General features: G+C 43.6%; 1 protein-coding gene across 1 annotated transcript; it reads left to right on the top strand.

Annotated features, from left to right (window-relative positions):
- The first annotated feature begins 8,226 nt into the window (after nt 1-8,226).
- On the top strand, nt 8,227-16,084 carry ABRA (actin binding Rho activating protein). Its single transcript, XM_028534025.2, has 2 exons — nt 8,227-9,027; nt 14,722-16,084. The coding sequence occupies exons 1-2, from the start codon at nt 8,366-8,368 to the stop codon at nt 15,197-15,199; spliced, it is 1,140 nt and encodes a 379-aa protein (XP_028389826.1). The 5' UTR covers nt 8,227-8,365; the 3' UTR covers nt 15,200-16,084.
- Nucleotides 16,085-17,838: the final 1,754 nt, after the last annotated feature.

Genomic DNA, 17,838 nt, shown 5'->3' with positions numbered 1-17,838 from the left:
GAGGGTTGTTTTGTTTTTAATTTACTTTTGAAATAAGTTTACTGCTAAAATATACAAAGGTAGGCAGTGAAGTCTCCCTCCCCTACCACCCATTCATTCACTGACCACGTATTTGCTGAGTACCTGCTGTGTACTGTTCCCCGTGCTTGGGATCCGCCAGGGAACAAAACAGGCAAAACCACCTGTCTTCATGGTCTTCATGGTCTTCACACTCAGCGGGGCTGAGAAAGCCAAGTGAGCCTCCTCGAGAAGGGAGACAAGCAGACTGGAAGCGAGGGAAGTTAGCCAAGCAAATGTCTTCTTCCCCCTTCCATCTCGGTATTAGATTTTTCTGAATCCTTCTAGACTTCCTTCGTGTGTAGAGCAGGAAATTTGAACGTATATTCTTATTTTTTCTTTTATACAAAAGGCAGTATATTATACTGCATCTTGCAGCTTTTAATGTATCTTGTAGCTTTTCATTAGAGAATTTTCTTTATCTGAAAGTTTCCTTATCAAGTAGCGCACTGTTGGCTAGAATGTCATTACTTATATGAACCCACAACAATTGAACTCCCTTGCCGTCTGTCCCAGGAATTATTGTGCTCTGCCTCCTTCCTCATCAAGGTGATGGCCCTGTGTCTTTAAATTTGTGGCTATCAATTCCCATTATTTCACCTGTTCAGTGGCAACGTCTTCCTGGTGAGTGTTCCCTGTCGGTAATTTTACTGTACTTTTCCTCATGTTTTTCTTAAAGTGTCTTTGGGTTGACATTTTCCCCTTTTAAACGTTTTTTTACATTACTGAATAAGTTGAATTTTTCCGGACTAGGCATTTAAGAGCGTCCCTGTGAGGAGGGATGAGGTCCCCAGGACAGCTTCCAGGTGTGAACCCTCGGAAGCACCTCCCAATGGACGGACTGTCACCTGCATGGAAGGCGCCTCCACCCAGTTCCTCGTGTCACCCTCCTGCCTCAACCCCTTTGAAGCCACTGCTGTTCCAAGTCAAAGGTTGAAAGGATTTTTATTGCCAGCCCTGGCACCCAATTTCTGTACTCATGGTAGCGAACAAACCATGAGGCTTTTTTACTAGAGGGTGAACCTCTTTCTTTCATAAAATGTATTTTTACAAAATCCTTCTATAACCCACTGCTGCTGGGCCTTCTCAGTATCCTTTTTGACTTCCTGCTAGCTGGATCCTAACCAATCTCAGCCACTTTTAGCAGCCACCACACGCATGACAGAGTCTGTAGGGTACCTGTGTCTTGTCAAACTGAAGATGGAGGCTGAGGTTTGGCTATAAGGAAGTCATCCATGACCTTGACTATGTCAGGTTCTGGGCAAAAACCAGAACTGTGAGTGGAACGAGTTGGGAAATGAATAGGAGGCCATAAATTAGGGAGTGCAGACTACTTTCTTAAGATACTTGGTCCCCCAGAGGCTTACTGAGATATAACTGACATATAACATTGTGTAAATTTAAGTTGTATAATGTGTTGGCTTGCTCCACGTAAATGGTGCCAAATCATTACCACAGTAGAGTTAGCTAACACTTCCATCAGGTCACGCAGAGGCACTTGGCTATTAAGGAAAGGAAAGTTTTACAGGATCAGATAGAAAGTCAGAGCTAAGAAACTCTATATTTAGATCTTCTTGTTTAGACAGTGGTGTCACAAGCTGCGGAGTTCTGTCCTTCAAGGTGGGGGTGGGACACAAGGAGGAGAAACGGAATGTGTTAAGAGCTCGGTCATCCACAGCCCTGGCTCTGGGGTCAGACGCCTGGGGTTGAGCCCATTGTAACTCCTGTTGCCTCTGTGACGTGGTACAACTTAGGCTCCATGATCCAAGACGATGCCCTAATTTATATAAGAGCCCAGACCTTCCCCCGAGTGCCAATCCCTGTCTACTGGACAACTTTCCCCAACTGTCCTATGGGTTTCCCCAAATTACTGTGTGTAAAGGGGGTGGCAGATAGACTAGAGAGCCTACAGAGACCCCCAAACATCCTGGCCTTGGCTGGGCGGAGGTCTGATTTAAAAAAGTTATCTTAGCCTCTGCTCTTGCCCACACACCATCCTTGAATGTGTCTGCTGTACCACAGACATAGTGAATTTATCAAACTGCGATTATGATCAAGCCATTCTGCAGGCTAAAACTCTACAATGTTTGGATAACACCTGCATTTCTCATGAGGGCTTTACAGTTCCTGCCGAATCTGATCCTATCTCTTTAACTCTCTAGCCTCAAACTTCACTGGACCTCCTTCCTCAGTCTCTACTGCAGAAAGATAAAATAAAAAGCACTGCATCCTCTGTCCCACAGAGATGCTCAGCATCGTTTTCAAGAGCCCCTTTTGTTCAGAGAAAGACTTCACTGTGTCTTGTGAACATGTCGAGGCAATGGCACCAAGCTTGGTGGAAAGTAAGGAGGTTAAGACAAACCCTAAGGCAGGTGCAAGCTTGGACATCAGCATGTCCAAGGCAGGTGCTACCGGGGCACAGGAGAGTCATGGGAGAAGCAGTCGGAGAGCTAACGGGGGAAGGGGTTATAAGACTTTGCAGACCATTGTGAGGATTTTAGCTTTTATTCTGAGGCAAGAAACCGTAGAAGCATTTTAAGCAAAGTGTAGGATCTGGCTTGGGTTTTTAAAGGATCTGGCTGATGTTGAGAACAGACTGGACAAGGTGGGCGCAGGAACATCAGTTAAGGAGACTCTTCAATAATTCACACAAGAACTGACAGTGGCCTAAGCTGCGAATGGTCCAGGCGGGCAGAGGTGAGGAGGTTAACAGCTGTAAAGATGGTAAGAAGTGGTCAGATTCTGGATGCCTCACAAGGTCATGCAACATACCTTGGACTGAATGTGGGACATGAGAGAAGAAAAGGAGTCAAAGACTCCTTCAGGTTTTTTGGCCTGAGCAACTGGTAGAACAAATCTGACTTGGAACTGAAAAGGGGAGTAGTGTGCAAACCTCAAACTGGAAAGACGCAGTGCAGTTTCATGCACGTTACCATTGAGCTGACCATCAGATATCCAATGCAGATGCCTCCCAGGCTGTTGCATTTACAAGCCTGGAGTATGAGGGCTAGGTCGGGCCGGAGACACGTGTTTGGAAATTGTCATCATAGAGATGGCATTTAAAGCCTCAAGATCACCAAGGAAGCGAGGGTACACTGGGCAGTGACAAGAACCCAGGCTGAGCCCTGAGCACACCAGTGTAAGGAGCTGGGGAGCAAAGCAGGTGGCAGAGACAGAGAGGAAGCAGCCAGTGACGTAGGAGGACAATGAGAGAATGCTTTGTCCCAAAGTCAGGTGGGGAGAGCATTTGAAAGAGCAGTGAGTGTCTAATGTGTCCAGTGATGCTTCACAGACAGCATCCCACATAAACACAATAACACCCGGGGGGTGGGGGGAGCAGGGAGAGATAATATTACTGCCATTTCAGACAAGGCGATGGAGTCTCAGAGAACTCAATGAACTTCTCTGATGGGGCACAGATTCTGAAAGGAGATCCAGAATGCAAAACCAGTCTGCCTGAACCCATTCCTGGGTTACGGCTCATAACACCTGCAAGCTGAGTGCCTGCTGAACCCACAGCGCTTCTGAAGCTAGAACCACAGTTAGATTCAGGTGGGGCCAGGCAGGCCCTTTCCAGCGGCAGCACTCCGCCACCTGTGGTTTCTAGAGCTGCCCAGGTGATCCTACTGTGATTTAAGATCCTAATGGGATCCTCCTCAGGCATTACAAAGCACCGAGCTCTACATTCCAGAAGGTTCCAGGAGTCTGCTCAGCTCTTTGTTTATCACTACCAAGTAACTGAGACATCATCTGACCCTCCCCAGGGTGAGGGAAACCTTTTAGGCACTGCCTTATGAGCCTCGCTATAAATTATCTTAAAATAAAACACTATAAATAAGCTTTCCCCTGAAGCCTCCATGCCCTACCAGTGACTTCACCTGACCCTTCCACCGAAAGACTCGCCCTGGTATCCGTCCTGTCCTTGGTCAAACAGAACTATTTCAGGAGCTTTAATTCTCTCACTCCAGGACTCAAAATCAAAATATTAACAACAATAACCACTTACTGAGAGTGTGCATGTATCAGGCATGGTCTGAAGTGCTTCCTGTGTGACCTCATTTAATGCCTGCACTGACTTCATTGACGTAAGCGCTCTGATGATACTGATCTCATAGATAAAGAAAGTGCATCCTAGAGAAAATAACTTACATGCCCAGGGGCACCCTGCTTACCACCAGCAGAGCCTGGGTTTTCATCTGGTTCTGCCCGACCACAGGGTCCATATTCCTGGTTATTCTCACTACTTGACATCTCCACACACATGGCCCGGAGCTCCCTCAATGCCAGATGGAAACACTTCCTTCTCACCACAGAGCCTCTCCTTCTGCCCGCCCCCTCCCAGCTTAGGTCACCCCCTCGTACCTGCCACTGGAATAGAAAACTCTGTGTCATCCCTGACACCCATCACCCACAGTGACTAGTGGGTCCCTATGACCTATTACCCTCACTGGATCTCCAATCTTTCTCTCTCCTCTCAAACCCTCCTTTGGCTCTGTTCAAATTTTAGTAATTTAGTATTATTTAGTGACCCCTATAAACAGAGTCCCTGTCTTAGTCTTACCTTTTTCAAATCCAAACCCCATTTTGTTGGATCTAGATTTGATCACTTGGTAACCCAATTCTGGTATCGTGTCAAGGCTTAGAATCCCTGAGTGATGCCACGAGTCCCATGTGATAAAACATCTGAATTCCTTAGCCAGATGTTCTTCATGATGCCGCTCTCACTTCTTCAAAGGCCTGTCCTACTGCTTTCTGGCACCTTATTCTTGCCCCGTAAACACTGTATGCTCTTCTCTAAAAGGCATAACAGGGGGCCCACAAACAGATTCAGTCCAGACATGCTACGCTGTGTTGGTTCCCCCAGTGCTACAGTGTGTATGTGTGAGTGTGTCTGTGTGTGTGTGTTAACTGTCACCACTTAAAGAACTGGGCAAGTTTATATAAAAATCCAGATGTGTTGCAACTGTTCCAGGCAAGATGGGTTCACGGAATTTGGGCAGATGGAAGAATATTCACGGAGCTGTTGGGATGTTTGACATGCCTTTATTCAAGCGTGGGTGGTCCACGCACGCTGCAAGCCACATACATGTCCCCTTGCGTGTTGAACTCATGTTACACAGCAGGAAGTCCCAACTCCCTTATATGCTACATGCACACAGAGCCGGCAAGAAGCCAAGATGTTATACAACCGAGCTTTGTTCTGCACATGTGGGCCACTCAAGGCTATGGGAACTGTTTATTGGACCCAGGCTCAGGGCTATGAGAACACTGCGTGCCAGGCCCATCCTCAAGGTTATGGGAAACTGCTTCTCTTAGTTGCCCAGACATCTGCCTCTGTTTACCCTACACCAGATCTCTAACTTCTCTTGAAGCATCACCACATCACCCCACGTTGTGCCCCTACCCAACTCACCTCACATTTAAGTGCTCCATGTGACCCTGCCGGCATTGGAGTCTGTGGCCTCTGCTCTGTGTGAACCATGTGGCTTCGTGACTTTGTTCATGTTGTTTCTTCAGATTAGAGTGCCCTCTTGCTACCTGGCAAAGCTCCCTGTATGTTTAAGGACCAGATAAAGGATTGGCACGTCTGTGAAGTTCTGATAAAATCAGTCACCCTTTACTCAATGACCCCATAAAGCTTTATTATTTTTTTTCTAATGTAACTCTCTCAAAACTATTGAAGGCGGTTGTATGTATGTCTTCTCCTGGCTACACTGGGAAAACCCTGAAAGTAGGTTCTGTTTTGTTTGGCTTTATCCCCGCTCCCACACTATCTACCATCAGGCCTCACCCTTCGTACACCTTCCCCAGGCATCAGGAAATGCACCTGAAATCAGAAGCTCTTTTTGCTCTCCATTGAAGTCTTTTCATCCCCACTTTTCTGAAACTAAATAAATAAAGGACTTACTAGCTTATGTAGAAAGGTTCAAAGGAATTATTGTCTCACATGAGCTTTGAGCAAATGGAGACTCTAAAGTCTGTTTAGTAAGGTTCTGTAGCCGGTTAGGAGGGTTAGCTCTGTCTGACTCCTAACTGGATTGTGCAAAGAAGTGTATAAATACAACTCCCTCCCTTCCCTAGTACTGCTCATATCTTCAAATAACAACTAATATTTTTTCAAAACACGTTCACACTTATGAGAAATTCCTTAGGTGGTAATGACTTCATTAATCAGGTCTGCATCTTCCCCTACAGTTTCTAATCTCATGGTTTTATAGAACACTCACATTGTAAGCTACTTCTTATTCCACTATAGCTTTGTTTTTGAGGCTTTACTTTCATCATTTACATCTTTTACCTAAGTGGAAGGATGCTGCACTCCTAAGCATCCAGCTCTAGGTTCAGAAAGAAGATGAGACATTTGCACAGTCATCAGGAGAGGCCCAGTAGGCGGCATGCAGACCTTATCTTAGCGATGGAGTGCTCACTCTTTTCTGGAGAGGTATGAATGAAGGTCCGCAGTTGCCATGGAAGCGAAAGCTCACAAGAAATAACCGGACTCTTTTAGGAGCTGCCGCTGTTTTGCTGAGACTATCACTGACAGCCCTGGTCCCCAGGCAGCCGACTGCAACCCGTGAAAGACTAAGACCATTTTGCTGTCTCCATTTTTTCCTCCCTCTATCGGAACTGCACGTGGAGCGGGTGTGGCCAGGGAAGCAGAAAAACTCCTCTGGAAATTATCGATTAGCCTGATCCTGGACTAAGCTCAGGGGTGTGTGAGGAACCCCCTTCTCTCCTGAGGTGCCCATGTGCAATGAAGGGACTCTGAACAGGAACCAAACAATCTGCAGCATTTCTACATTGCCAGAAAGCAAGCCAGAAATTTCAGACTTCAAATCCAGCCTTTGTTAGCAACAGTTTTCTTTCCTCGTGATCCAATTTCTTCGTAATTAATCAAGAGGGATTTTGACTCCGAATTGTTGGACCTCAGTTAACATTATCAGATAATGTTGAACTCTGAAAACACAGGTGACAGATTTCTAGACAGAGTATTAAATTATCTCCCACACTGTTTTAATCCTAGGAGGTAAATGACCTCAGGATGAAAATCTGGCATAATTTTTTTTTTAATGGAGGGGGCCTAACTCTCCAAAGTAATTAACTTTCATGCCTATTTGAGGCTCTGAGCAGTTTCGTTAACACGGTTAGCTGCGAGTCAAGATGGGAGGAAAGGGTACCGTACTGAAGTCTACAGAACTGCTGGATGAAAACGATGGTATTTGTCTGTCTTTGAGTGCTCAGCTCTGAGCATTTAGTACACTTCATAGATGGTTCTTCTGTCCAAATGATCTATCAATCCAGTCCTTTAAAAAAAAACTATAGTATTTGAATTTTTGTTCTGAGAATTTAAAGAGTGACCTTTTTTGCAGGGAAGATCATGTTATTAAAAACAAAATGTCAGGCACAGGTTCCTTCTGAGAGCATTCACTTCTTTTGTCTTTAAATGGTCTTTTTAAACAAACAGTTTGAGAAGGTTTATTGTTATAATGATCTGTGAAATTCAATGTGTGTGTAGGTCTTAATTTGAAGGTTTAAAAAATAACTGAAGCAGAATTTTGACCACTGTCTTATTTTAATATGATTTGTTTCTATGCTAATTCAAACCTAGGACCGGAAGACACAGCCATTGTCACCCCCTTCAGCTAGGTCTCAATTTTCTCATCCAGAAAATAAAGGTTGGACGACGTGACTCATAAGGCCTGTACTGAATAGAGCTGAAGACCAGAGAAAAAGGCACCTTGGGATCTTAGATCGCTAGGATAAAAAGAGGCACGCGCACTGAAGCAGACAGATCTGGGTTCAAATCTCACATATTAATAGCTTTAGGAAGTTACATCTCATTGTACTCAGCTATAAAAGGGGACTAAGTGAGAGCTATCTCGAGGGCTATTGAGGTTTAAATGAGAACACACCTGTAATGTTCCCAGCACAATTTGTGCACATATTTTACGCTTCTATAAATGGTAGGACCGTATTTTAAGGTCAAAGAAAACATAAGGCTGAACTCATGATCAGATCTAGTAATTTCCACTCTGGCACTTGGAGGAGAGAGAGAGTGAGCACATCCCCGTCCTGGGCCAGCAGAGATGTCCCTGTGCTGTGATGAAATTGGAGCCCTCGGGGTTTAAAAAAAGAACACTGTCAGGGGGAAGGCGCCACATCTTGGCGAGAAATGCTTAACATACTTTCATCATCACCAAACTCTCTTCCTACCCCACACCCTGCTTCTATTTAAGTCCGAGGCACTCCCCGGGTCCCCAGTCATTTTAGCCAGTGCCCAGCTATCAGCACAGAAGACAAGGGTAGCATGGTGGCGGAGGACAAAGAGAGAGGGGAGGGGCCGGCCAAGAGCGCCCGCCGGAAGATCCACAGAGCCACCCTGGTGATCAGCTTGGCCCGAGGTTGGCAGCAGTGGGCAAATGAGAACAGCACCAGGCAGGCCCAGGAGCCTGCAGGCTGGCTGCCGGGTGGGACTCAGGACTCAACCCAAGACCCTAAACCAGTGACACACCCCGCTCCCGACCAGAAAGTTCAGAGTGCCCCAAAGTCTCCCTCCCTAGAGCCAGAGGGGCATGGAGACGGATGGAGCTCAGAGGAAGCCGCTGAGGTCTCTCACATCAGAAGGAAAGAGGTGACCAAAACGGTTGTCAGCAAAGCTTATGAGAGAGGAAGAGATGTGAGCGACCTCAGCCACAGATACGAGAAGGACGGTGGCACCTCGGAACCTGGGCAGCCAGAGGATGACATTGACCGGATCCTCCACAGCCACGGCTCCCCGACACGGCGGAGAAAATGCTCCAACCTGGTGTCTGAGCTGACCAAGGGCTGGAAGGCGATGGAACAGGATGAGCCCAAGGGGAGGAGTGACAGCATAGACACGGAGGACAGCGGCTACGGTGGCGAGACCGAGGACAGGCCCGAGGAGGATGGGGAGCAGGTGGCCCGAATCAGACGCCCCTTGCCTTCCCAGTAAGTGCATTTGTCCTGCAGCTGCTTGTATGGCTGTGGAGCCCCAGCCAGCAGGGAATCCGGAAAGCAGGGAAGCACCGCCAGTGGTAGTGAGGCTCTCGGAGCCTGGCGGCAGGGGGGTCCTGTGGGAAGGCGTGCCCCCGAGCTAAAAGGGTAGTGCCCAGCTCAGGCAAGGGCCTCTGGGTAGAGGACCTGAATTATTCTGTGTGAACTGAACATTCAAGTTTTAGCCTCAACAAAAATGAAGCTACCAGACAGGGGTGGTGAGTGCTTTCGGTAAAATTTTAAAATCAATTGAACAATGAGTAGCAAATTGGTTTATTTCTCTGCAGAGAAAACTCTTGCTGGTAGATTGATTGGAGAGACCTTTCCTTTGTCTGAAATCAGTTTAGTTATATCAGGAGCCACATCTACCCAGGCAGTGCCCACGGAACACGGATCTCTATGTCCCTGTAACCAGGTGGGAGGCTGCTAACTAACTTGAGAGCAAGCTCTGAAGTCAGACAGACCCAAGTTCAAATGCCAGCTCTACCCTGACCGTAGATAACAATCCTATGTTGTGTACCTGAAAGTTGCTAAGAGTAGGGCTTCAGTGTTCTTGCCACACACACATCTGATTATTTTTCTCAGCCCATGTCCTGTTTTGTAAAATGAAGGCAACAGCAATCTTTGGGGACAAACTGTATTGTCCTGAGAGAAGCAGATGAGGGTGAGGCTGCCAAACACCTAGCAGTGCCCACCACGTAGTGTCAGTGGGTGAAAGGTATCGTTACTCATATGTAGTCTATTATTTAGCACTTTTTCAAACTTCCAGAAAATATTTGTCATTTGTAAACAAAGAGAAATGCTATTAAAGCTAGGTAATTAAAGTACCACAATCCTTAAATGTTCAGATGTCAAGTGCGCGTGTGCACACACACACACACACACACACACAGACTCAAACCACATTTGTTCAGACAAGAAACACATGCTCTCTTGCAAGACACAAACTCTGCTTCCACAAAGTAGAAAGTCAGGCTATCTCACTCCACAACTGCAGGGTATCAAAATATGGGCGAAGTCTCTGATGTGATGGATGCCTTCAAACAGACTCCCTGTGGGATGTTACATGTGCATGTTGTTTCAAGTTTTATGGAACAACTAGAAAGTAAAGAACAGAACTGGTTACCTAATTTGACAAAGAACTGCCTTATAGTGTGTGACTTTACAGGTGCTTTGGAAAAAAATCAGAACTTTTTGCAAACATTCAAGAAAAATGAGATGGCACCATTAGATAATTTTAACAATCCCTCTGGCGTTTAGTGTGCACTATGGGTATTTTGCATGTTTTCCCCTTTTCATGCTTATGACCCTGTGAAGTGGGTATCATCCCATTTTAGGAAGGACAGCATGGAAGCTCAGAGGGAAGGTTTCCCTGGCAGGTTGGTGACAAAGCTGAGACGTGCCTGTTTCCGAACGCAAGGGCACCGACTCCCATGCAGTGCCTTCAGGATGTGTTCAGAGATTTGGGTTCTATTTACATCAATATAGAAATTCATAGTCAGAAATAACTATCCTACCAGAAATACAGACCCAGTCTAAATTCTGGCCTTGTGGATTAAAGTGTATGACTGTGTGTGTGTGTGTGTGTGTGTGTGTGTGTGTGTGCATGCGCACAGGAACATGGGTACTAGGAAGAGAGTAATGGAGCCCAGCAGCATGAAGACAGATTGGCTCAGTGACGATCCTCCTGTCAGCACATCTGCACTGGCCAGGAGTAGGGAGATGACAGCCGGCCCGGTCTCCAGGGCACGTCCTCTTCTCTGTACTTGTCTCAGCAAGCCTCCTGTGTGTTTTCACACAGTCCTCATGACATTCTCCCGGGGGCGCTATGGTCACTGTCCACACTGGACAGATGAGGACACGTGACAAAGGACTGTTAGAGAATGTCCGTAAGATCGCGAAGCCCACGGGATTCAAACCCAGGCATTCTGGCTCCAGGGCCCACCCTCTGGACCATGAATCTGAACTATCTGTCCTGGAAGTGGGGGCGGGCATTCAGTGCCTTTCTTGTGGTTCCGGAAAGCAGGCAAGTGCAAGGCATGGGAATCTTCTCAGTGTGATGCTGAAGCTCTGAATGTGAGATCTGAGTTCTAGTTATGGTGGCAGATCCTAAGTCTCTTTGACCTCATCTAAAAAATAGCTGTGAGAATTGCAGTTATTTTTATATTAATTATGTAAAGCAATAGGCTCAGAGGAGCTATTTAATAAGTTATATTCAGTACAACTGCAGGGGCCTGGCCCTGGTGATCCCAGCTGTTCAAGGTGCTAGGAGCCTGGCTCTCAGGCTTGGCCAGGGGGAAGTGGGCATTAGGTCTCTCCTTGCTTCTTTGGTTCCTTTCCCTCTGTCTCTCAGGACACAGGGTCCCGGAACGCCCTGAGCAGCAGCAGCAGCAAGCAGAAGCTCTGAATGTCAGTGGTAATCCTAGCTGTGCTCAGAAAGCTTCAGCTGAACCTAATGGTCCTTTTTGGCTGATGGGACTGTCAAATACTGCTTGAGAAATGAACGTGGCATTATTGAGTGAGCCCACAGAAAAGGGATTTTCACTTATTTTTAATTAAACACCATTCTTTTCCCACATCCACCAACAGGGAGAAAGACATGAATCATGAGCACTTAAGTCGAGAGAGTTTTATTGGTAGTTAGGGTAACAGAAATGAACAGGTCAGGTTTGGGAAAACAAGAGAGATTCCATGGTTTTGCTAACTCGGGTTTTACTTTGAAGATGGTTTATATATTACACTTCATTTTAAAAATACTTAGTCTTTCAATTGTACAGCCATGGCTTCAGTCAGTCTAGCCCCTTTAGACAAAGAGAACTGGACCCCTCTCACCTACAGAAAGAGTGAAGTATTCGAGAGCCAGTCACCCATCTACCCTCTTCTCCAAGTTTTACTCAGTAAAAATTACAGCAGTTGAGAACGATGGTGCCATTTCACAGCCCAGGGCACTGGCGCACAGACACTGAGGAACGTGTCTAAACCATAGAGCTAGTCAGCGGTGATGCTGGGCAGGCCAGTGTCAGCGCTTGTGATCTGAGCCGCGCTGCTAGACTGCTTCTGCAGAGAACAGACTTAAGGAGTAAAACAGGGCATAAAGCGCTGATAAGACATATGGGACAGGGGAAATGTTTACTGATGAATTATAAGAAAATCTGTTTTGATAATGAAGAAACTAAAAAGGCGAGTCAGGACTAAACATTACTATCCCAAAGTATGGATGTGATGTTAAATATTGCTTTGCTTTCTATAAATTTATACAGACTGACTTCCTAAAAGTCAATCTAAACTATTACATACATTTTTACTTGTAAATTTTAAAAAAGCAGGATAAGAAAAATATTGACTTTTAAATTGACTGACCAAAAAGGTATTTAGGATATAAGGCTTTTTAATCCTGATTTGAAATATTTTCAGACTTTTTAAAAATGGGAAAAATACAAAACAGTATAGAACATTTGTAACAGAGAAAAAACTGAATACTCATGGTGTATGTCCTCCTAGTACTTTTCTTTATAACCTTATTTTTAACACAGTTCTTGCTAACAGGACCAATTCTTTGTTTTCCTTCTCTTCTATTTGGCAATATAACACATGCATATTAAGATTTAAAAGGTGCTTCTTTTAGAAGATAAATGTTTTTCTTTTCCATAGACTTATAACCTTACCATCCCCAGCCCTTATTCCAAATGAAGCAGTTTCAACACTCAGGGAATCTAAGTTCCTAATTAACATTAGAAGAAACTACAAATCTAGGTATGGGCTTTGGGTTCTGCAGGGACGGCCCCGGGGCTTACTGTTTATCGAAGGCTACACGTGGCATGGACTGCCATAGCTCCAAGGGGTAAGGTGTTTGCTCTCCTTCCGTAATGAGGTGAAGCTGCCCGGACTCTGCGCAGTCGAACACGGACAGTCTGTGGAGAGGGAGGTGATGGTGAGGCCCAGCAGGGCAGAGAAATCGTTTTACTTCAGTGTGATGCAACTCCTAGCACTTTCATATATATATATATATAAAACATGTAACAATTGTGTATCATTTTTGTATGCTGCTTCTTCCTGATTACCTTTGTCATATCCTTTTGGTCCCCGTGGCTACACAGAAGAGTAGTGTGATATGTAGCAGTGTAGTCCTAGTTTGCATTCTCTAGTTACAGGCTGGGACTTTTGGAAACACGGAGCCTGGGAATTAATGAAAGTGTGCCCTCTAGTGGATGTCACTCCTCCTTTGAAAACAATGCTGACTACAAATGAGCAGGCCTCCCCATCCACGTCTATTAGCTTCCTGCACTGGGAGAAGCAGACTTCAGGAAGCGAGTTCAGACAGCTAGGAATACCCACATCTGTCTGACCCGCTCCTGGGTTTTCTAGAGCTAATTGTGAGTTTTGGTGGGAGGGGCTCCTTACTTCAGGCACACCCCTCTCGTAAGCAGTTTCGGCTCTGCTCTACACCTCCAAGCCCGATGCCTGCAGACACATGGCCATTTGCTGCTGGGGAGGAGGAAGGTGGGTCATGCGTGAGGATGGGGAATACGGAGCTCAGACTGCCAGAGAGTCCAACAGATCATGCTTACCTGTGAAGGCAAAGAGCTCTAGAGAAAAAGTCTAGATCAGAGATACAGAATGACAGGGAAGTGTTTTAAAGGCACACTGTGGCCACTTCAAAATTAGGCCTTCATCCTCCTTACACTATTGGTCTACACTTCCCAGTGCTATCTTTTTAATAATGCATCTGTTCTAAATTGCAAGGATACACACACGTTTGACACACAACTCACCCACATACTGAGTGGCATCATGAAACTCAGAAAGAGCATTGACTCGAGCCTCAGTTGTGTGTGAACGCCGCCTCTGCCACTGGCTTAGGGCAGTATTTCGTAGCGATGCACAGGCTCTGGAGCCAGCTTAACATGGGTTCAAATCCCAGCTCTATCACTTAACAGTTTTGTGGCTTTAAATTAATTACTTAACCCCTCTGGCCTCAGTTTCCTCATCTTTGAAATGAGCACACTAATAATACCTGTGTCATAGAATGGTTGTGAGAATATTAGTAAAAAGTATTTAGAAGAATGCCAGTACACAATATTCAATAAATGTTACTATTGCTAGCAAGTATCTTCTATCTATACAATTTGGTACTTGAAAATTTGTGGCACATCACTGACACTAGTGTAGATATGCCCTCACTGAAAATCCATACATGGAAATCTGCATGTGAGTACATATTACAGTGTGCTGGTATAAGCCCTTTTCAGGGGAAATAGCTGGTTTCTGAAGATCTATATAAAGTGGACCCACTTAATACAGCCCTGATTCCAGTTCTAAAATGTTATTTACGTGCAATTTAAGACACATATATTTGCATTAATTGTGTGTAAGGAAATGTTTTTCCCCTAAAATAGTTTAATATTATTATTCTATAGTGCTTAAAACCTTCCTTCATCCAGAGAAAATAATCTAGGACATATAATAAACTAAACGCAATGGTGGGACTGTGTATTTTTCTTCTTTCATTTCTACTTCCATTGTGCTTACATTCCTTTTATAATGAGAAAAGTAGAGACTTACGTAAGTGCAGAAGTACAATGAGGAAGCACCACTTGTGTGTTGAAATATCAGTATCTTGATTCTTCTCCTTGTCTCTCTCCCCTCGAGGGCAAGCCGATTTACGGAGAAACTCAACTGCAAGGCCCAACGGAAACACAGCCAAGTGCACAGCCTGAAAGGGAGATGGCAACAGTGGGCCGATGAACACATCCAGTCCCAGAAGCTCAACCCCTTCAGCGAAGAGTTTGATTATCAGCTGGCCATGTCCACCCGCCTGCACAAGGGAGATGAAGGCTACGGCCGTCCCAAGGAGGGAACCAAAACTGCCGAGCGGGCCAAGCGAGCGGAGGAGCACATCTACAGAGAAATTATGGACATGTGCTTCATCATCCGCACGATGGCTCGCCACAGACGGGATGGAAAGATCCAGGTTACTTTCGGAGACCTCTTTGACAGATACGTGCGTATTTCAGACAAAGTGGTGGGCATCCTCATGCGTGCCAGGAAACACGGACTGGTTGACTTCGAAGGAGAGATGTTATGGCAAGGCCGGGATGACCATGTTTTGATTACTCTACTCGAGTGAACCTTCAACCACACAAGCCATACTTGATCCACTAATGTCTTAATGCTAAATGCCAATTTAGTAAAAACCAAAATGCAGACTGCTCTGTAATGATTTCATAACTATTAAATAATTTTTCCATGAATGAGACTTTTTGGCACATTATTTCTGAGGATGTTGGAAGATTTTGATAGAATATACATAAACATTTGGAATAATTCCACTTACCCTTCAGGGGGAGAGACCAAGGGGGTCTCTCACGCAGCCATTCCTGTGACGTCAGTCTCTGCACTTACCCTTTTAGGCAAAAATTATCTGGGTATTCATTGCAGAAATTATTGCAGGTCTTTAATGAGATAATTATTATATCTAAGAAGAAAGCTGAATATAGGTAAATATCAGCAGAATTATTATGATGTCAATTTTCAGGGAAAAAAGAATTCCATTAAGTTTGGCAAAACTAAACTTAAAATTTTCTAAGAAGCTTGACTTTGTACTATTATTTTAATCATAGCGTGACTTACAAAATAGGCACACAAATCAGTAAGTTTTCAAAAAGGTAATGAAATTGCCCAAATATCTCTGTGGGCTTATAATTTAATGTTTCTGAAGTTAGCCGTGCTTCTGTGTAATGTGTGCAAATCACGTAAAAACAGACATTACTGGTGGTCTCAGAGCTGACAGAGAAAGCAGGCATGTTCTGCTTCACTGTGACAGCAAAGCAGAGGCGAGAATTCGGACTTATCTGCCTTTGTAGGACTTCTTGCAGAAGTTTACTTTGTGTCAAAACCACACATACTAAGTCACGCTGCTTACATCGATGTCACTATACAGGGTCCAGCAGAAGTTAATGCCTGCCGGAGTGTGGTTGGTAGGGTAATAACATGGGTGTAGTAATTTACAGTTTTAATTTGAACATTTCACCTAAAACGTCATGTGGTGTGCTTGAGTGTGATATTGTCCCATTACAGAATTATATGCTTATGATTTTTCTAATAAAAAAGGGGTGTTATTTGTGCTGAGCCCTGTATAATGAAATAGAAATACAGAAAATTCTACAATAAAGTGGAATGTTCATCTAGAAGAACCCGACAGAATCACTGGTAAATTAGAAACAGATTTGAGACATTTTCATTTTCTTCATACTCTTAACAAACTTTACAAATACTCTAAAAATTATAAAAGAGTAATATTAGTTTTGCCAAAGTGAAAAAAGTGTACTTTAATATGATGCCAAAGATAAATTTGACACTAATCTGCTACTTGTCATTTTTCCTCAATTCGATTTAATGTGCTTTCTATCACTCTAACACAAACTGAGTAAAATGTGAGATTATAATTTTTACTGAATTCAATAAGAATTACTAAATTATATATAGCACATTTGGTGTTAAATACAAAAATTAATGTCGAATTATCATGCCTCAAAATGAGTCATTCATAATTGTTAGGTGTTAGGTTTAATATAAAATGCTGATTAAGCTACTATAGAAATTATTTTTGTTTCATGGGTGATTCTTTCAAATTTAAATTCTAATACTTTTTTCAAGAAGGTTTGTACATGTTTTCATAATAAATTACAAATTAATGACCAATATTAAGCAGAATTTCATGGAAGATGTATACTTCTATCACAACCATGAACCTATATCAACATTTTAAGGTATGGTACAAGAATAAAAGGTATTTTCTTGTATTTCCTGTTCTTGTGTTTGGACTATTTTTACTCCTTCATTGGAATATGACAATATTACAGAGTACAAATTGGGTTACTTCTAGTTATCAGTGGAATATTCAGGCCAAGGTTTCAAAAGTTTCCTCATCTTCAACCCTGGACAATATTAGTTTTTGTAAGCACTGAAAGACTCTTCAAGGTTCAATTTGACTGAATTTGAGGAAGGCATTAAAAAGTCTTTTCAGAGAGCTTACATTAACTAACACTTCTGAGTAAGATGTGGCTGTGAAGTCAGAAAGTAGCCTCCTTTGTGGACAATGACTGGTATATGACATCTTTATCCTGAAAATTCTATGTAGGAAAATCCAGTTGAAAACTTAGGGCTTCTGTTGGTTGCCTTTTACCTTTAATGATATCTTTTAATGGAAAGCTCTTAAAATTATTATGTAGCATAGTATTTTCTCCTTTATAGTTAGTGTTTTTGCATTCCATTTAAGAAATGTATATGTATCCTAAGATCATATTCTTCTGTATTTTAAAATGAACAGCACTACTGTTTTACCTTTCACATTTAGATCTACAATCTTTTTCTTTGTATGTGATGCGAGATAGGTCAAGATAAATGCCATTTATTGAAAAAAATCCTCTCTACTAAGCAGCAGTGTCATCTTAAAAAAAAAATCACTTCATTTCTGGACTCGATTTTGATTCATTGCCTTGTATATTTTTTTACCAATACCACATCCTTTTACTCAGCTTTTAAATAGATCATGCTTTCTGGGTTTAAGACCAAAGCCTCATTCTTCAATGTTGTCTGAGCTATTCTTTACTTTTACATTTCCATACAAATTATAAAACCAGCTTTATTTCCATAAAAATGAACCTGAGATCTTCACTGCCAATACAAATTGATTTTGGAGACCTAGAATCTTTCAATAGTTTTTCCAATCACAGATAGATTTCCTTCTTTCTTATGGGTTTTCTT

The sequence above is a fragment of the Phyllostomus discolor genome, chromosome 7 (genome assembly GCF_004126475.2).
Source record: "Phyllostomus discolor isolate MPI-MPIP mPhyDis1 chromosome 7, mPhyDis1.pri.v3, whole genome shotgun sequence".
In the NCBI taxonomy this organism is placed as follows: domain Eukaryota; kingdom Metazoa; phylum Chordata; class Mammalia; order Chiroptera; family Phyllostomidae; genus Phyllostomus; species Phyllostomus discolor.
The sequence above is the reverse complement of the archived record's forward strand: the minus strand, read 5'-3'. Positions and strand labels throughout refer to the sequence as shown.